The sequence below is a fragment of the Passer domesticus genome, chromosome 7 (assembly GCF_036417665.1).
Source record: "Passer domesticus isolate bPasDom1 chromosome 7, bPasDom1.hap1, whole genome shotgun sequence".
NCBI classification, from domain to species: domain Eukaryota; kingdom Metazoa; phylum Chordata; class Aves; order Passeriformes; family Passeridae; genus Passer; species Passer domesticus.
The window spans coordinates 45,633,319-45,654,177 of NC_087480.1; the positions used below are offsets into that span (position 1 = coordinate 45,633,319).

At 39.5% G+C, this 20,859-nt stretch overlaps 1 protein-coding gene and 1 long non-coding RNA gene across 8 annotated transcripts in view; one reads left to right on the plus strand and one right to left on the minus strand.

The window, feature by feature from the left end:
• Window positions 1-674: 674 nt before the first annotated feature.
• Window positions 675-3,137, minus strand: LOC135304140 (uncharacterized). Its single transcript, XR_010365585.1, has 2 exons — window positions 2,899-3,137; window positions 675-1,051 (listed from the first exon to the last, which is right to left on the minus strand). It is a non-coding gene; the product is annotated as an uncharacterized LOC135304140 (long non-coding RNA).
• Window positions 3,138-3,528: 391 nt separating this feature from the next.
• The window catches only part of ARHGAP29 (Rho GTPase activating protein 29), a 49,897-nt gene continuing 32,566 nt past the window's right edge, over window positions 3,529-20,859 (plus strand). For 6 of the 7 annotated variants that reach the window (XM_064428192.1, XM_064428193.1, XM_064428197.1 and 3 more), the window contains exons 1-2: window positions 3,529-3,660; window positions 6,336-6,681. In XM_064428192.1, coding sequence (XP_064284262.1) covers window positions 6,420-6,681 — 262 coding nt within the window. In that variant the 5' untranslated portion in view covers window positions 3,529-3,660; window positions 6,336-6,419. Of the gene's footprint in view, window positions 3,661-6,335; window positions 6,682-20,170; window positions 20,299-20,859 lie in introns of those variants that run through there. The other variant, XM_064428198.1, reaches the window with a different exon arrangement.

Below are 20,859 nucleotides of genomic sequence, written 5' to 3' on the forward strand. Positions count from 1 at the left end.
GAGCCTATATATAAATTCTTGAAAAGAAATGGTTTATGGAAATACTTCTTGAGAGGAGAATGTTACTTGTTGGAATGCAAGCAGAAGGTAGAAACTTCTACCAAGTTACCTCTCTAAGTAATTAGTTAAAAATTATTTAAAGTGATGCTCAGCATGGGGCCAGAGTTGGGTTTCTTGCTGTTGCTTCACTTGCAGATGGGCAGGTAACAATAGTAGCAAATATTCAGCTCTGTACTGAATGCTGATTGATTGCAGTTACCGATCTGCTCGTAATTTAAGTCTTCCAACTAGTCTAGAAAATCTGGCACTTCTGCATGTAGATAGACACAGTATTTTGAAACTGATTTCTTAACAGAAGTTACTTTCCCAGTTCTAGTTACATCAATGCTGCTATCTAGAAATGTTTATTCTCTAAACAATGATTGGAGGCTGCAACGTAGAGCAGCTTTCATCAGGCAGGTATTTCTTTGGATTTCAAAGAGACTTCTGTGTGAGTAAAGTGAGGAAGAAACCAGGAATTGAAATTTGGGGTTTTTGTTGGTTTGTCTTTTTTAATTGTAACAGAGATATGCTATAGCTTTTATCTCACTGTGTGCACATGCTCTATCAGGAATAAAAACATGTTAAAAGAATCATAGAAGTGGCTCTTACAAAGTTGGACATTTCACTGCCTATGCACATGAAAACTTAGCATTTTTAATTAAAACAAATTCCATTTTCATGTCTCTTCTTGGGGACTACATTGTTGAGACTCTGGCCTCTTATTGCCGCAGTCTTCACTGTGGACAGTAAAGGGTGACCAACATACAACAGCTGTCAGACCATTAATCCTCTTCCCACTTTATCTGCTGCAGCAAAAGTTGTGATGTATACCTGGCTTTTTTATGCAAGACATATTTTCTTAAAGGTGGATCTATTATTTCAATTTCTCTTTCATGTAGTATTTTCCAAGGCAGTTTAGGAGTACAGTCTGAGAGATGGTTGCAGCTGTTTTGTGCCAGATTTGAATCAGGGGGAGTGCAGACAATCTGTATTCAATTTGGCAGCCAAGCTGAAAATGGGGAGGAAAGAAGCTCTGAATAATGAAAAAGCAAAAGGACAATTGTTTGTTGTTTTACTTTGAGGAAAACCCAAAACTTCACTTAACATTCCCATAATGCAGCATGTAGGCTCAAACCCTTTTTTCAAAAGATGTTTGAAGCTAGGCCTCCCACAATGTAGAACACTTTTATGTTTTATATCAAAAGTAACTGAAAAAAATATTTCAAAAGCATAAAAGCATAAAAAACATATAATCCTAGTATTTCTATTTCTTTGTCACTTTCAATTTCACATCTAGAACAGATTTTTTTCTTTTTTTGGCAAATAAACAATTCACCAATACATTTTCTGAACTCTTGTATGGATCCAGGTTAGCTTATGTGGGAGCTGGCAAGAGAGAGAAGACTGTGGAGGGGTTGGAGCATATGAAGTGTATATGTACTTGGAACAGCTGAGTTTATTCTTTCTAGCATTTCCTAAAATGTGCCTGGGAATGGTGTAATTATGGCAAGATAAAGTCACTTCTATTTGCAAAAAGAGTGTCTGTAAGGAAGAGAGACTCTGCTGGAGCTGTAGGCTTTTCTTTTGAACAAAGGTTTGGCTCACCAAACAGTATCCACTGCTTTGTATTCTATCTATTGATAAGTATAGGAATTTCTTGTTTATCTTTTTTATTGTTTTTGAACACTTATCTAATGGTTTCAATGACTTTTTCCCACAATAAACCTTTCTTTTGCTGATGATGTGATTGTTGATTGTACTATTTAACCCACATTCCCTACCACGCTTCCTTGTTTTCACATTAAATTAGTTTACAATTGTTTACTCTGGCCTGATTTTGACACCTGCAGTATCGATCACCTGAATGATCAAAATCCTTTTGAAGGTTAGAATATTGTTTTCTTTTTTACTTTTTTTCCCATGCTTAGAAGACTTGAAGAATTTATAACACTGGATTTCTAAATTTATATTGCGTGTCATTTAGAATTTTTCAAGGTGAAGAAAAGTTTTTGAACAGTGCTTAACATTGACACAAGAGATAAGAAATGTCAGAACTTGTTTTAGTTTAGTTGTTTAGTTTCAGGTTTTATGAATTCCAAAAGAAATTTAATAAAATTCTTCCTGTAGAATAAATAATAGCAAATATGAAAAGGAAGGATGAAGGAAGGAGAAGATTGGTGGTCTAACACAAAATCCTGCATGGAAGTGGCTGGGGAAGGAGGCTGGAGCAAGGATGGGAAAATTGAAGATCTAAAGCCTGAAAACTGTTAGGGTTAAGGAACTGGGCTAGAAATTAGATGCTGGAGGCTTTGATACATTTTTGAAAGTTAAGTCCCATTCCAGCCCTTGGGCATTGGATCTAAGATTGCTGAATTTAAATGGCCTTTTCATAATGAGAAATAGAGTGTGGGCTTGTAGTCCTGCCTCTGGAAGATGAAAAAACTGCTGCTGCCATCAAGCACTGTGAGATGATGTAACACAAGTCTGTAGTCAGGTCTAAAGGTCGTGGTATTGCTGGGAACTATCTAGGTTTCTGTTTGAATGCAAATTTCTCCTTTACCAACTTCTCTTTCCTCTTAACCAGAAAAAGTGCATATATCTGCACATGCAACTAAATTCAGAAGATTAAGTATGCCAAAATTTGGGCTGTCTGGGTAGCTGAATCCACACCCATGCTGGGGATATAGTCTGAGGTTCTATAGTAATTTTGTTACTGCTTTCATTTTCAACAAGTAGCCAACAGAGCTCATGCAGGAATAAAAGTGGGCTGAGTGTAGTAGAAAGTGTGTGTGTGTGTGTGTGTGTGTGTGTGTGTGTGTGTGTGTGTGTGTGTGCGCGCACGCACACGTTACTCACTCACAACAATACTGGAAGCTGTGCAATTAATGATAAACTGGATCCAGGAACACAAAGCGTGGGAGGCTGAGCATGAGAAATTCATTCTGCGCTTTGCCACGGTGTTTGTGTTTCTTGTTGGCCAAATCACTTAAAAGCAAAGCCTGTTTGCTAAACACCGCGGAGCCTGAATTTGGACTTTTCCTCCCTTTTGAAGCGTGTTGTGCGCACAGCGGTGGCTGCTGTGCAGCTCCTGCCCGCCGGTGGCTCCTGCCGGTGCCGGTACCGGTGCCGGTGCGGTCTGTCCCCGGCCTGTCCCGCCGGTGCCGGTGCCGGTGCCGGTGCGGCCTGTGTGCGGCCTGTCCCCCGGCCTGTCCCCGGCCTGTCCCGCCGGTGCCGGTGCCGGTGCCGGTGCGGCCTGTCCCCGGCCTGTCCCGCCGGTGCCGGTGCAGCCTGTCCCCCGGCCTGTCCCCGGCCTGTCCCGCCGGTGCCGGTGCCGGTGCGGCCTGTCCCCCGGCCTGTCCCCGGCCTGTCCCGCCGGTGGCTCCGCGCGCCGCACCTGCCGCGCACCGGCGGAGCTCGCGGGGCGTGTCCCGGGGAGCCCCGCCCCTGCGGCAGCCGGCCAATGGCGGAGCGCGGGCGGGGCCGGGGGCGGTGGCGGCCCCGGGGGCGGCGGCGGCGAGCGGGGCTCGTTGAGGGGAGGGCGCTCCATGGGCAGCGGGGCGGCCGCGCGAGGGGCCCGCGGCGGCCCGGCTGCTGCCTGCGCTCGGCCGCCGCTCTCCGGTAAGCGCCGGCTGCGGGAAGGCTGCGGCGGGAGGAGGGGGGGCGCCGCCTGTCGCCGCCGGGAGGAGCCGTGGGCGAGCGTGGGGCAGGGCGCCGGTGAGTCGCCGGGGGCCGGGGGCGGCTGGAGGGGCCCGGCGGCCCCCTCCCGGTGCGAGTTTGGCCCCGGCGGTTCCGCGGAGCGGTGCCGGGCGCTTCCCCGCGCTCCCACCTTCGCCCTGCCCCGCACATCTGGCGGCCCCTGGCCGGTACCTGCCGCGGCCGCGGGGCGTGCCCGCCGCGGGGCCGTGCGGGCCGGGGCGGCCGCGGGCGCCGGGAATGCGCGGCGGGGGCAGGGCGGAGCGCCGACCCCCGCCCGGGGCACCGGGAGCGGCCCTGCCCTCCGCCCGCCGGCGACGTGGCCCCTTCTTTGCTTGCTTTCTTGCTTTCTTTTTTTCTCCTTTCTTCCCCTCCCTACCGGGGAGATTGTGCTGGGAGAGCAAATTTTTGAAATATCTGGCGCTTTAGTTTTTCATCTTTTTTTTTTTTTTTTCCGTCGGGACGGGCAGTGGCTCGCTGTGAGCCAGAGGAGTCTGGAGGCGTTTATAACAAAGCTGGTGGATGCTTTTCGCTTTCAAAGCCAGAGTCTCCTGAAGAAATATGAAACACTTTTCAGTAATGAAAGGCATGTGTTCTGGGAGGGAAGCGTTTCCCATCTGCCTTGTAACACAGGAGGAACAGACGTAAGGGCTAATATTTACGAGGAAAAGGTGCCTCTTGTGCTAAGCTGCTCAGTTTTGGTTTTCACAAGTTTTCCCCACTTAGAAACTCTTTGTCATCACTTTTACAGTTTTCAGAGTGGTGGCATCATTGTACTGCTTCTACAAAAAAAGGCAGCATTTCTAAAATAACGCAGCTTTAAAAGCATGGACTTGCCACTGGAACAGGTCTAACACACCATGCTACTTAAAAAGTTGACTCTGAAACTGGCCAGACTTAAAAGAGGCATGTCTTTTAAATAATATGAAAATCTTTCTCGATATAAATAGATATCACACTTGTTAAGAGGAGAGAAGGTTATGTTTTGCCTCTAATTGCAAGGCAGAATTGCAAAGTAGCTTTGTAGCCATGAGAATTATATGTGGGAACAGAAGAAACTTTCTTAAATGCTATGTTTAATGTAAACCTCACTTCAATCTACTTGAGGTGTTTGGAATTGCTTAATTATCTGCATTATTTGTATAGTGTGATGAGTGTTCTTATACATACTGACTTTAAGCAGTAAACAGAAATTAGAGCAGTTAATTTGTGTTAAATTCTGAAGTTTTCTTCCCTCTCCCCCCGCACACACTCCCTGGAAGGCTTGCACATTAATTACAAAAACAACTGCTTTGACCACGTTTCCTCTGATATTTTTAAACTGCAAACAGAAATAAAGCAGAAATAATGGAAAAATAATTGAAGTGCATTAGAGTAATGCCTATTGAAATTCATGATGGGAGTGTTCAGAGTGGTAAAGGTGCCACTACTTCAGCTGGTCTAACCAAATATAAACATATGCAGGAGAACGCGTTTCAGCCTGTATTTTTTAGTTTATAACAACTTTTATTTTTAGGTAAAGTAATTGAATTTGAAGATTTGCTGCAGATGTGTCTGCAACCCACGTTGACTTTTTAGCTGTTGTGTTCCAATTTGGTTTTTGCGGTTTTTTTTCCTCTGTGGTGTTTACGCTATAGTGTAAACACTGGGAATTTCTCCCGGTGTTGAGAGAACAACAGCAGGCGTTGTGGGAGCTGCTGGAAGTGTACCTGACTCTGCCACCTGCAGTTTGCTTTGAAATGAATCGCTTAACCTGACATAGCAAAATTTTCAGCAGCTTTCTGGTTTGTTTCTTTGTTGTTGTTTTTTTTTTCCTAAAGGAAAGGAATGTAGGTAGTTTCTTAGTTTATACTCCCCCAAATTTGTGTACTTTTATGGTGAAACTTTCAGAGCAGAGCAACATCATTCAGGATAACTGCACTGGGACTTGCAGATAAACTTGGATACTGAAATATTTTTACATTCTCTTCATTTTTCTGTGTTTTCCTTTTGATTACCTTTTATATTAATAGATAACAGGCTGAAATGCCCACATAACTTCTTTGAGGATATTTTCCTTTCTGAGACAAACTGTGATAGGCCATGGTTTCTTGCGTGGCACACTGCACAGAGAAAATTCATCCTATTAGATCAAGGCTGTGTATTATCTTAAGAGACAGGATGCTGAATTCAGCTTGGTGGCTCATGCAAGAGGGGGTGTTGATCATAGTCTGTATCACATCAAGTGTTTTTGTGATTGTATTCAGCTGAAGTAACATTTCATAGTAATGATTAGGTCTTGGTAAATGCAGAGAATGCAATTTCTAAATATTCATAGAAGAAACTTCTCATGAAATAAGCATGCATCATGCTTAGCTTTTGAAAAAATTTTGGCATGGCACTGATTTTTTTTATGCAACCATCTATCTTCTGTACGAATTTAAATAAGTTCAAATAGTCAAAGCCTTTAGAATACTCAGCTTAGCATTTTTATGTAAAGCAGTATCGTCTCAAAAAGAATTTTGGCTCTTGTTGGTACAAAAGTACCGCTTCACTTATATTTCTATACTAATCAGCGTTTTTCCTTCTTTTCCATCTCTTCTCCCTCCCCAATTTTTAAGGGTTTCACCTTTGGCTTGTCCAATGGCCATCAAGTGACAGTGAGTGTTGACTGCGGGAGCTCTCCAGGCACAGCGGCTGCTGGGATGTTGCGGCAGAACGGCGGAAGTAACAAGCGTGGTTTGGGATTAGCCCGCCTGTCTACCTCCAACTTCTTCACCATCTCGACTGCAGGAAACTGGGGAATGGGGCGCAGCACCAAGAGCAGCTCTCTGAGCAGCATTAGCTCCAACTCTGACTGCTATGATAATCCTGTTGTGGATCCAGAATATATCATGCAACTGGTGAACGACGTCAGAAAATTTGCAGATGTGCTACTGTATTTGAAGGAAGCCTTTCTTTCAGAAGGTGTGTCAGCTGTTCTTAATTCTTAGATTTTCTGGAACTCTTAACAACTTCATTTGTGTGTTTTAACTAGTGTTTGCTGTGGTTGTTTCCCCCTGCCCTTTACCTTCACCATTTATCCTCCCTTCCTCTTCCCTCCCCACCCCCAGCATGGTGATTACAGGAAGTGATGGTTTTTAGTTTGAGTTCTGCACTTCCTCACCAGAACAGTGTAATCTGTTTCATAATCATAACAGGGGAAAATAAGCTCTTAGCAGGCTGTCTAGGCTGATGCTTAAATTTGTGAGACCATCAACTGATTAATTTTTTAACCACTTGAATGGTTAAAATGGTTTTTGTAATTACAAACAATTCTATTACTGTTTTGGTTATATTTCAGTTTTCTAGGCTGATTTGGTTTTTGAAAGTCTTCCATACTAGTGGTTTGAGTTTTAAGGTAGGATATAACTACACTGTCTTCCTTTGCAAGTGAAGTATTTACTGTCTTCTGCCAGCAGGTGGAAACTGCAAATGTTCTTGTTTGCAGGAGGTGTGTTTGTTATTGTGTTCCTCTTCCTTTTGGGGCAATACCAGTGGTCCAGTTTTGGTCATCAGCAGGAAAGCTTTTATCTGAATTTTGTGAGATTAATATCTGAACTGACAGCCAGAGCAGTTTTGTGTAAGATGTCCTGAGTGCTGAACATTTACAGTCACCTGTGTTCAAGTGAGTGCGCACACAGCTGAAATACTGCTGCTAAAATCTGTGAACAATTCTTAAAAGAGCAATAATTTAACACTAGTGATCAGTTTTATGTGCTCATAGTTTTTGCTGAGCACACAGGATGAGCAGAGTTATTTGTGAGGTTGGGTGTCTGGTGCCTACTGAGAATGAAATGGGCATCCTGTAGGAAAGGACTATGAAAACACTGAAGTGTTCCCATTGCCATGCAGCAGTAGTTGACTATTTGTCAGTTTAAAATTTTGAGCTCAAAAGATCCAAAAAACTTAACCTGGAAAACAGGAGTTGTAATCTTATTTTATAATATGGTATAGAATTAATTTGTGAAACTGTGTTGTCCATTTAAAGGATTTATAATTTATAAAGGAAAGCTGTTTCTCTTCCCTAGTTGGGAGTTTTATTTTTGACCTTCATCCCCATAATACAGTGAGCTCTATAGTGCTGGCCATGCTTACTGCTGGCTGGAGACAACCTCCTAGAAGCTGCATAGTTTGGTTTGCATTTTCTCATGTTTGCAAACATTCACAATTGTCTGTCCAAAAAACTAACAAAAACTTACCAAGGTGATTGAACAGACTTCTTGCACATAAAATTGTGGTTTGCAATGCTTGCAGCTTACCACTATCCTGAAATTAGTTACCTCAATTATTTGAAGATGGAATCAGTTGCAGGGATAGGAAATTAATTTCTTCCTTTTTGGAAGGGTAAACATTGAGTGTTTATATTTGCTTGGTAAGCAGGCCTAGAGACTCCTGTAGGTCTTTCAGCTTCTAACCATTGTTCCCTCAACTTCTGCATCAATGATTAGTTGTTTTGTTACTTCTCTGGCAGATTTGTCTAAATTCTGATGCACAGTGGCTTCAGGTTTGACCATGTGGCTCCCACTTGTCCCCATTCTGCTGCTGGGTCCTGCAGTGGTTGGCAGCTGATTGCCAAGGGTGTGTGCCCTCAGTGTCATTCACACTGACTGGTGCTTGTGCTCCCTGTTTGTGGTACCTGAGCTATCACAGAAGAGCCCAGCAGTTACTCACCTGTGGTTCACTTAACATTCATCTGATGTAGTGATCCAATCTTGCATGACAAATCTAAGAGATTTTGGGTTATAACGTGTGTTTGTGTCTAACCTGGAGATGAATGCCTTGGGATTACAGACTTGAACTGTGTTTTGTTATGGTACCAATGCAAGTCTATTTGTCTCATGCGGAATAAGTTGAAATCTCCTGAGGGGAGTATTAGGTCAATGAAATGTTCCATAGATTTCAAGGCTACTTCTCTTTGCATTCCTTATGCTAACATGATTTCATTTCTTACAGTAGTCTCATTGTCGTAATGCTGAATAAATTTTTGATACCCATCAAACAAAGGGAAACCTAAACCAGCAGCCAACCAACAAAAGCACCCCAAACCAGCAAACAAAACACTCTGAATGTAACTGTAGAGTTTAAAAGTTTGACAGCTGTTTGGACATGAGGGAGCTGCAGTTGTCTCTTCTCTTGAGTGAAGTACCAAATGTTCCATACCCTTCAGTTCTTGCTGTCCTTTAGACCTTGTACTCATTGGATGTAACATTCTCTTATTAGTGATCCAGTCTGGGAGTCACTATAAGATCAAGATACTTTATTGTTTTCATTAAAGGAGAGTTCTGGGCATTTTTTGAACCTAGGTCAATGAATCCAGTGCTGTTGCACAAATTTTGTATTTAATTCTGCTTGATGACAGGCTGAAACTGTAGTGGTGGCTAGTGCAAGTGATCCAGTTAGTGCATCAGTCTCTTGGTCCAGTCTTCAGCTGAATTTCCAGATGAGCAAGATTGTCATGTGGCTTGTACTAGTAAGGAAAGTTGTTGTCATTGTGTTTTTGTGTTTGAACTGCAAGGTTGTCTTCAGTTGTAGCATTTGTACTTTATGTAGTTAGATATAACTTAAATTTATGGAAAAGTCTCAAAATAAGTCTTCTTTCTTTTCTGATAAGAAGAAAATGAAAACAATTCCTGCCTGGAAGGCCATACCTGAGAGTGTATGTTGAGTTACTACCCAGAAAACTCAGATAATTTCCTATGATTTGTACTGTTCTTAGTGCTGTTCATTTGACTGCTCAGTTTTATGGGTGGCATTGTTTTCCTGATGTGCCCCAAGTTTACTTCTTTCCATTCTAATGTACATCCCAAATACAAACTGTTAACGTAGAATGGCTTGAAAGCTGGTGAGTTTTCTCTGTGCTTTGAGTTCCAACAGTAACATTTCAGTTGTTGGCTGAGAGTGTGAGAACTTTGTTGTTGCCTTCAACTTACACCCCTCTTTCCAAAGGTGGGACACACAGGGAAGTACAGCATAAAGGCTGGAGCCAATCTCTGATTTTCCGAGTAGTGGCACTCAAGATAAAAGAAGTAACTTCCTATGGTAAATGCAGTTTTAGGAACTGAGAAGTTGTTTGATTCCCATGGAGACCTGCTGAGGGTTTAAATGCCTGACCACAGTATTGAAAATATTAGAGATTTTGAAATGTATGAGATATATTTAAGGTAAATCCTGTAACTTGAATAAGTTAGTTCTTGTCCCAAACATGCAGGACCTAACTCTTACAGACTTGTATTAGAGAATCTACCAGTTCAAAAAAACATTGCTTACTGCATTGATATGCAAAGTTGAGAATCTATTTAATAGATGTTTATATATGAGGTTGGTGACTACAGTCCAGACATTTACTGCATATAATAAATTTTACTGTTGCTTCAAGTAAATGATGTTACTGTGTGGTCTTTGCTCAGATGAGACTCATTTTCTCAGGTTTAAAAAGACCACGCAAAAGAATATTTAGGACACGGTAAAATATCTTCTAATTATGAACTAAAATTAAGTATTTAATCTTTAAACAGTACATAGCAGCTTTTGCTTGTATTGTATTAGAGAGGGAGAAAGCATTCCTGTTTTCCTGCTCTGAAGGTACTTAGCTACTAGTTTTGTGACGTCTGCTCCTTTTTTTTTAGGAATATAATATATACCATAAGGTCTGCCCTTGAGACTGTGGGAAATACTGTGTTTCATTATGAATAGCTCTAAGGGTAAAATTTGCATGTGGTTTAAAAGTGCAGGAATAATTATATTTTAATATGTAGTCATCTTGATTGTACTTTAGAATATACTTTGGAATTTTTGCTTACTTTATCACAAACTTTGAAGTAATCATCAAAGTGTGATATTGTGTCCTTCATGTGGGTAATTCTGCATCCTTTTAATGAGCAAAAACTTTTTCAATTTCATCCTATCTTCAACAAATGTAAATTGTAGATCATTCTAAAATATTAATATACTTTTTTTCCCAGGTGTCTTAGAACCAGAGTAGCAAGATAAAGCTATTATCTTTCATTACAGATTTCTCTGAGGATCAGAATGTGTCCAATTTTTTTAGAGTTCGATAGATTTTTTTATTTGGGGTTTGTTTTTTGATTGTCTTTGTTGGGGTTCTTTTTTGGCTTTGGTTTCTGTTTAGTGGTTTTGTTTTGTTGGGTTTTGGTTTTTTTTTAACTGAAGCAGAGGCAGAAGTACTGCTGAAGCGGGATGGCCTGGTCAGGAATGTTTGCATTCTCTTTACAGTAGCACCAATACTTTCAAACGCAGCAGGAATGCTGCCTAACTTGAAACCTATCAGGTTGTTATTTTTGCAGGATAAGATATTCACCCCAGTGGGACAATTCTAAAGGTGTCTCAAGGTAAAGGGTTTCCTCAAAATGGGGAACTTGTAATCTCTAGTGACTTCAAAACCTTCTTTTAGCACCACAGAGACTGGTGTTAATCACGTACTACACTAAAAGCCAGAAGCCATTTACTGAGGAGAGTGCCTGAGGCTCAAAGGTGAATGATTTCTCTTCAGCCCTTCCTGGATGATAATTGATGTATATTGTCCCTATTTTTAGTATGATTTAGGCACTGTACTATTTTTAGCATTTCATTTTTTATTTCCTTATTTTCTTATAGTCTAAAACACTACTGCCCTTTTTTCTGAGACAGTGTTCTTGAAAGTCAGTTTGTCCTGTTTTGCTAGGGAAATCTGAAGCTCATTAGTTACTACAGTGAAGATTACAGATTGAATTTATGATAATTTTTAATATTAGGTGTAATTTTGCCGTTTGTTCTTTATTCCAATTTTGATGTTTCTCAGTGAAAGGTGCTGTCTTTGATACACCTTAAACCAGATGTATTTACCTGTCTAATGACACTTTATACTAAAATGCTTGGTAGGTGGGCAAACTGCTTTAAACAAGGATCTGATGAAGTATTTACTTCTCTTTGCAGCAGTTTCTGGAAGCAACATTTGGGAGAGTTTTTTATATTTGTTTTGATTTGAGGGCAGTTGGACTAGTTTTTGTGGAATATGGTGCTAGTTTTCTGCAGGGTAGTATTTTGCTTGATAAATAAAAAACTTTTATGAGAGAAGGGAGAGGAAAATGTCAGGGCAGCTAACTTTTGGGAACTGTAAAAACATAGTGATTATCAAATGTGTAAACAACCTGCTTGTGAATTATTAAATGACCTTTGAGAATTGCTAGAAAAAAGCAGAGGAATCCATGTAATGTGTAGCACATTGTTTCTCTTATTCCATGTAGCACAAAAAAGAAGGAAAACAAACTGTCTAGTAACTAATGAATAATATTACAGAATTAAAAATAGTGGAGGATGTTGAGAAATAGTCTGAAGTGGAATTTTAAGGTTTATCACTTCTAGAATCTGTCAAAGTGGAATATGCTTGCAGTATCTGAGGAATAATTATATGATTTTTTTTTTTTGTACTTTGTAGCTCTATTCAGACTTGATCCACAAGGAACTAACTGCATGTTTCAAATGCATTTGCTTGTCATAAGGTTGTTCATCTTCTTGCTGAACCAAATTAGATGTTAAAAGGTGAATGCTGACAACTTATGTTTGCTGCTTTGGATGTTCTGGTTTCCATGGCAGAGTTAGCAGAAGTGCCTGTTTGAGCCTCAGTAGCTGGGAGGCCAGGACAAAACCAGGCTGGGGCAGCTGCAAGGAATAACTTCTAATGTGCTCCTGCAGAAATTGCCTTTGTTTTCCCCTCTCCATCAGCAGCTTAGTTGTTGATACAGTTCTGTAACTGTTTAAAATCCTCAAGATGCATCTAAACCTGCTGTTTTCTTATTATAAAGCTTGTTATGCTTGGAGTTTGGTTTTAAACATGCTGATAGTCTATTTCCACAACAATTTACAAAGAAACTTCTACATGGGCTGCTGTGATCTCAGTTTCTCCTTGACACTGGTGGTAGTTCTCTGGTGACTGCATAGCAAGCCAAGTTTTGGGGGAAGATCTACCTGAAAACTAGTCCTAGGAAGAAAGGAACTAGTTTTTAGCTGGATCAGTTCTATGAGCTGGCTGTAAGGTTGTACTGAGTGCCAGCAAAAAGGGAGAAGGTGGCTGGCAAAAAAACAAAGGGCCAGAGGTTAAAATGGAGCAAGACTGTGAGGCTTTAGACAGACTTGGTGTGGCCCTCCAGTCTGGCATCACAGCATACACTGCTAAAACCTGTATTAATTCTTTTGTCTCCTTTATTGAATGCTAGGTTTGACAGGGCTATATGAAAGGTGGGGTGGTGGTGGGGAGAAGAGCAAGCAGAGGATGCCCTTTGTAGATGACAAATTAACCAGTCACCTTAGCACTGAGCTTTTGGCACACTTGAATTTGACAGTCATCTTCTAAAGTTGCCTTTCTGAAACCTGCTTGTTACATGCACAGTCATATCTGCTTCCAGTCTTTCTGACCTGGAAATTCCTTAGTACACCCTTTCACATACCTCCAAGTAGTAGTCACTGCTAAGTAGAAGTTCTATCAATCTGAAACTGAAATTGTTCTTTCACAAATCTGAAATAGTCTTTCAAGCTAGAAGATGTGAAGGATATAAACAAGGATAAGAACGAAGTAAATAGTTATTTAAATTTTATTTAACAAGTAAAATTATTGCTAAGAACTGAAAGGTGATAATAGTGACTTCAAGAGCTTCTTGTGGGTTTTTTAATGGCAAAATTCAGAGGAAAAAAAAAATTAGACAGGCTGCTTCTTTTAGTGTAGCTGTAGGACCACAGCAAGCCAGAGACCTCCTGGTCATTTTCTCATGCTTCCTTTACTTTCACACTGTCATTTTCTGGTCCCTCTCTTGCACAGAAAACACGGAGATCCCTAGCCCTGAGTCATGTTCCTGTCCAGTTTCCTCAGAGTTGAGAACTAGGCAGAGAAAGTGTGATGTGCAGCCTGGATGAAGGCAAATCCACAGCAGTGTAAAAAAAGGTATTTCACAGTCAGTTTATGGGAGGCAGGCATAGTAATGAACCATAGGTTTTCCCCAGGAAATTGCACTTAATCTGGGAGAGCAAACTTCCCACCTTTCTTTTCACTTCACTCCAGATCATCCCACAGTCTGTTTTGCCCAAGCCTCCTGTTTTCTGAGTCTGCTCGCTGCCGGCTTTAGTCAGGGAGTCTTGGACTTTCAGGCACTGTGAGCAGAGTCAGAGGAGCTGGGTATTTTGTTTGATTTTACAAGTTTGCAGTGGTAGTGCACTGCTTAATTCATCTGCAGTCATGGAACAATTCTTCTGTTTCCACTATTCTGAACAAGAGGAAAAAACCAACCTCCTCTTAAAGTTGAGTTCAAGCAAATCTGTGTTCTTCTTAGTCAAAGTGTAAGCTGCCTGTTAAATGCTGGTTGCTAATGTTGGATAGAAATGCTGTTTCTTCAGTTTCAGAGAAGATTGAAGTTAAATAATAACTTAGTGGACCAGGAGATAAGTTTGTGGCTGATAGTACTACCCCTCCCCCAGTTGCATACTCCACATTCCTTCAGAACAAATGTTCACTTGTTGCTATAGTGTCTAAGATCAGCAGTCAGGAGAGGGGGGTGTCTTGAAGGCTCATGAGTGTTTAAAATGTAAAATCAACCCTTATGTGCAGTCAGATATTTTGGTTGACTTAAATAATTAGCATATCTTTCTTTAGGAAAACTCTGAGCTATTTGTAAGAGAGCACAGGCTTTTTTCATTCTTATGTTGCTTTTGAAGTGCAAAAAAAATGCAACACAAGGAAAAACTTCATTCTTACTCCTTTTCACATTTCTGATGTACAAAAGGAGCTCAAAACACTTACAGCTTTAGCTGGAGTGTTAATTAGAATTAGCTTCCCTTTCCATCACAGCAACTAGACTAATGGACCTGCAGTGACAAGATCAGCAAGATGAAAGGTCACTGGTGAGGAAGAGGATGAATAGCAGTATTTTAATTTTTGAAAGTAAAGCTAGGCCTTTCAACAACAAAAATCCTTCTAATGTAGTTTACAGCTTAAGGAGCAGGAACATTTGAACCAAAAAACAACTTGTATCTCTCAAAGAACTCTGTCATAACATCTGAAAGATAAGAATTGACCCATATTCAGTCTAAGTCTTGTGTTCTAAACAGCAATTCCCAGGTATATGTAGGAGCTCTTGTGTTTAAAAACAAAACAAAAACCACTTCTCATAAATGAGTTTCCCACTAGTGACAAAATGTATTATAGCAGATGCACAGAAATATTCAATTCTCTCATTTTGCTCATGCGTCAATTTATCAAAGTTGCAACATAAAAGAAGAACATCAATACAAATAATTTTTGTATGCCTGACAGCACAGAGTTAACAGTTGTAATTGTCATGTTAATGATCTTGACTTCATGAAGGTTTCATAGGTAAACCATTCCTTTTCCTCCAGTTTTGTTGGAAGTGTTTGTTCTTCCTATTTATGTAGCTAGGTCACAGAACTGAAGCTGACTTGTTGCTTAATTCCGAGCAAATGTTCATCTAACCTGACAGTTCTAGTGATTTGATTGTTAGAGCTAATGTCTTGGTAATGGATTAGAGTTAGAACAGCATGGCAGGGTAGGAGATTTGATACAGAGCTTGGAGCTTGATTTTTGTACATAGCTGTTTCCCTTTCCTCAGGAAAATAGGGATTTTATGGGGGTTTATTCCTTTGTCTGCCTAAAATGCCCCTTTTTATGGAAGACGGACGTGACTCATGTAAGGCTGTAGAAAATACTTATGTGTGAGTTAAACGTTCATCCTAATGGCATTCGTTACAGAACAGTGTAAAGGCAAAACCTAGGACTTGAGGAATTTTCTTTTGTTCAGGCTGAGATTTAGCTGAACAAAGGAGTTTTTCCTTTTCCCCATTTTTTCTCCTTTATTACTTAAATTATTTCTTAGAATTCCTACATACTTTTAAAAATTAGTCCTACTTGCAAATTACAGTTATTTTTAGTTGATAAACCAGTTTTAATCTTAAGTTAACAAAACTTACCTCTTCAGTCTTGTTTTCTTTGTCATGACTGAACTACTTCAGATATTTAAGCTATTTTAGTAATACAACATGTACCCTTTTTCAAATATGCTGATTCTCTCTGCTGTGTGTAACTTTGGTTTAGGGCTTACAGGTGGGTGTTGCAGCAGTTCATGCTGTTGGTACAAGTTCTGTTAGTGCTACTTGTCTGTGAGAGACAGTTACTGTGGGATTGTGGAGTTTGCTACATGTACATGCTGAAGGGAAGGGGAGGTTCTTATTTTGGAAGGAATCAGGTGTTCTTCTAAATCTTGTAATATCTCAGTCTTTTCCTGATTTTAGAAGTCTGCAAGATGGGAAAGACCTAGTGAAGAAGTTTCAGCAAAGATGCATTAAAAAAATGGAAATTAAATAAATAATGGAAAATGTCAATTGCAGAGTTGTAGATCAGCAAGTTGCAGGAAATATATTTGTATGATGGTATTAAAGCACCTTCATGCCTTTTCTGGAAAAGGCTTTGGTATCTTTAGGACTTGACATTATACTTAGCATTTCCAAGTTCTTCTCTAAGTATTGGATTAAAATTTTCCCAATTTACGCAGGTGTGAGTGTTTTAGGGCTCTGTGTTGTGAGGGAATCTAACATCTCAGTTAATGTTCTACTTTTGGACTTCAGATATGTTCTTAGCTCTACTTTTAAGCTCAGATATGAGCTGAAATAGTTATGGACATGGTATTCCTGAAGCATTAGCTTAATGACTGCTCAGTGTTCACAGATTTGCTGTTTTAGTGTTTGTAGTGGTATGAATGGATTCTTTAGTAGAATGCTTTCTGTGGGGTTTTTTGTTTTTCTCCTGTGGACTTCTTATTTAATTCATGGATTGTGTACAGGGTATGTAAGTTATTTTCTTCTGTCACAACTATGGAACTAAAAGGTCAGTCCAGAAGTTGTCCAGTGCTGACAGTAAGTGGGGGGAAAGGTGTTTACTGGAATCACTAAAGTGGTGGAGGTGTGGAGCAGTGAAGATTGGCAGTCAGTATGGTCTCGGGTCACAAGCAGGTTATCCACTCCCAACAGAGGAGCAGTTGAAGGAGACAGCTTTTTTGAGGAGTAGTTCTATATCTTTGTTCTGTGTTGAGTAAGCTGCATATTGTTTATCTCAAAGCTTAGCAGCACACATGAATTGTGAAAGTTGAGTGAAGACAGTTTGTGAAGGGCTTTGAGAAAGTGACTGTGATAAATGGCTGATGGCGGTGGTGAAGGGGAAGCTGACAGTAGGGTTCAGACTGCAGAGTGGTCAGATTAAATGCTTTCTGGTATTCACCATTAAGCCCTTGTGTTAAGGAGAAGCAAACAAATTCAGCAAGCAATGGAGAACTCCTTCTAGCTGTAGTTGGCTTCAGATGATGACTAGACATAAGATTTTAGAGAAGGTGGCTGAGAACTTAATTTGGAAAGAAAGCAATAGGTCTGAAGCATATAAATTTTTGATCTAGCATTGACTGCCTGGAATGACAACTTCAGTGGTACAGAAGAAGAAACAGATGGGTAAATCCAGAACCACAAAGCAAATTAATTCTGCTGTGTTTCTCACCTTTCTGTTGCAAGGTATTCGTGAAGAAATACTACTCTGTTAAAAATTAATGGTGAGATGTACAGTGAGTTACTGTTGCCTTTTGGGAAGTGCAAGTGCCAGTGTGACATCAGTTGCTGCCTTAATGATAGCATTGCTGTGTTTTCTCTTTATACAAAGATCTTCAAAAATGCTTTGGTGTGAATTAACTGATATCAAAACGTATTGCAGTGGAGATGGACTGAGTTCCTGAGTTTAGTAAAAGGGAAGATTTTAAAAGTATTTCTTTTGGACTATTCAAATGGCTCTGTCATCTGTGTGAGTTATGCAGTCAAATTTTGCTCTCTTGGGTGGTTGTTTCAGCAGGACATCAGTGAAGGAATTTCAAATAACCCTTAATCCTTTATGTTCACCAGTTTTCTAGACAACTCATTTTACCAGCTGCTGCTTTAGGGACTTGAATACAACTTTAAATCTAAGTTGATTTTAAAATGTAACTTTTTTTCTTTTAATAAAAAAAACCAGAAATGGACTACTAGCACATCCTATAGCAGTCCATAGTTGTGTTTAAAAAATCCTTTAAAATAAATGCACAAAATCACACCCTATATTTAACACCATATAATCTTGTAATCCTGGCTTTGTGTGGTCTTTTGAAAACTAGGTGGGCAGGCAGCAGTAACATAGCTTCTTCACTCAGTGGCTTAGGCTAAAAGTGGAAGGAGCAGGCATGTAGAACAAACAGCATTTTAACATGAGTTAAAGGTTAAGTATTGTTTGATAATCTCTCAATGTTGGTTACCAAAGGTTAAATTAATTGTATTTAGAATTAATAAACCATAACATTCATACTGCTCTTTCTGTGTGCCAGTTTGATATAGTATGATCAACTTGCTGGTGATTTTAATTTTGTGATTTGTTCTTTTTTAATACAATTTGTTCTGTAAATGTTGAGTGAATATTACTTCATACACTCTCAGAACTTGAACCAGAATGCAAGGAACATAGTTGCTTAGAGAATAAGAGTTCTCATTTTATTTTAACAGTGTCTTCCATTGGCAGCTGTTCGATCTAGTGACTGTTTGACTAAGTTTTAGTGAAATATCCTTGAATAAGAAATAAGTAACTAGTCACTGCTAGATGTATGGTTGTCTGTCCCAATGGACATGATTTTTTGTGAACTGATCAGATTTATTGCAAATGTATTCATACTAAAGAGTATAGCCTTATGTCCACTTGACAATTTACAATTTTAGCTTAAAATGTGTCCTGAAACTTCTGAAGCATTATCCTCACCTAGATTTATTCTTAATCTCTGGGGAGATTCAGGGAAGTGAACAGTGACTAAAATGGCCATGTAGTGTTTTCACTCTCATTTGTCAGAAACAGGTAAGTAAGGAAACACTAGCAATTATCATTAATTACTGGTTTCTGGTCTCTAAATTTTGGTTTAATAAAAGATAAAAGTATTCTAAAGATTAAGCTGCATGGCTGAACACATCTGGGTTGTTGACTGGAATCTCAAGGCTAGTAGAATAAAAAAGTTAAAGGCATGTAGTGTACAGCATATTGAAATAGATTAAAAACTGCATTGTGGTAGTTTTTGGGTTTTTTTTCTGAAAGGCTTCCCCATTTTAACAAATGGGGAATTCATCTATGAATCTAAATGTGAGACAAATGTGAACTTTTCTGCTGTCAGTTGGCAAACCAACAAAAGGAAAATATGTAACTGCTTTCGGTGTAAGCAGAATTATAAGATTTTGATTATTCTGATGTATTTTGCATATACACCTTGGAAAGATTGTTTGGAAAGATTGTTTTAAGACATCTTTATTTTTGTAACTTTAATTTCTGAAAATTCATTTGGTCTGGGTTTGCTCTATATATGTAGTCAAGAAGAACTTCTTTCAAAAGTTTTGACTTCAGAAGTAGAGAATTGGTCCATAACTAAAATGAGGTAGGAATGTTAGTCCAGTTTAATGAAAAACAAAAGCCAGCACAGCTCGAGGTCGCATAGAGGCTGATCAGAATGGTTAGTGGTTGAATCTAAATGGATAGATTGCTGTATTTTGGCCAGTCCCTAAGAGCAAATGACAAATTTGAAAGGGTTATTGGGACATTTGTGATATATAACAAAAAGTCATCATGCTAGAAAACTTAACCTGGAAGGATTTACTAATGGGGGATAGTTTTGTGTTCTATCCAGGGATATTTTTCCTGCAGAAATTGCAAGCTTGCATATACAGGGTGCTTATTTCAAAAAGTGACGACAAAACTTTTACCCTTAAAATTAAAAAAGAGATAAGTACCAAAAATTTAAAATTTATTTTACTCTAAATTTGTGCAACCTGACATTAAGAATAAATTTAGTAGTTTAACAGTAAATAGACAATTAACTTTCCAAATGTTAAATGCTTTCTTGTATTACAAAAGCATTATTTGTGTGGAATAACTGGAATCAAACAGTGCTACTTTCAGTACTGTATTCAGTGAGCTGTTTGCAGGAAGTCTCAATGCATTCTCACTGAACTGGGTCAATATTGCTCTTTTCAAAAAAATACCCTTACAAAACTCTAATGCTTTTATTTCAAATATAGGCATTTGGGTTACTATTTTTATTACTTTGTTTTTCAAACTTCACATGTCTCTGGATTTTCCTCATTGAAATAATTTCTTAACTGATTATTTTCCATAAATTCTAATTTTTTTGCTGCAGTATGAGGTAGTTAGAACATTGGTTGGAGCACATGCTGCTAAAGACTATGAATTTAGTGTGGTGTGTTTTAATGATGCCATGGCAACAGGGGTTGCCATGATACCGATGAACAAAAAGGCTGGGACTGGCTGTCTTGCTAATTTGGAAGCTTCAAGTGCTATGTTTCTTGACAGAGGGATGGGTAGGTAGCTTCTTACTCTGCATTGTGCACAGGGTAGAAAGGTGATGACTCTACCAGACCCTTCTGCAGCTTCCAGCCTTGCTAGAGATTTTGCAGGAATAAATTCTTCCAGGAATTCTCTGAGTGAGTTTTTCTGTGAATTAAAATGTTTCCTTCCTTACATCTGCAGCATGTAGCCAAATAAAGGAAGAAATTTGATAGCTAAGACTGTTGCTTTCTCATCACCCCTGAACTATGACCACCAACAAATATGTCTTTCACCATTAAAGAAAAAGTTTTGTTCATTTTATCTCCAAACAATCAATGAAAATCATGTCGTAACTCATATGTTTACTGCCTAAAAAAAAGCTGCTTTGATGGTAGACTAGACAGTAGGGACATAGATAACCTTGCTGTGGTCAAACCACAATCAATGTAAAACTTGTTTTCACTGTCTGTTTGATTAATTCATGTGGTCTTTTGAATGTGGTAGTGAACTCTATTAAATCAAACAAATATGCCAGGCTGTTAATTGTGTTATAATGGGGCTGACAGAGATAGCAGGCAAAAAGAAAATGATGGTTTAATCTGGGACTGTTTGCCAAACTGCCGATGTAGGCATTAGGTGATTTGCACACAGGTCATTATTGTGTGATTGTTTTGCCTGCTCTGTGATGCTCACTGGGAAGTCTCATAGTCTGGGTC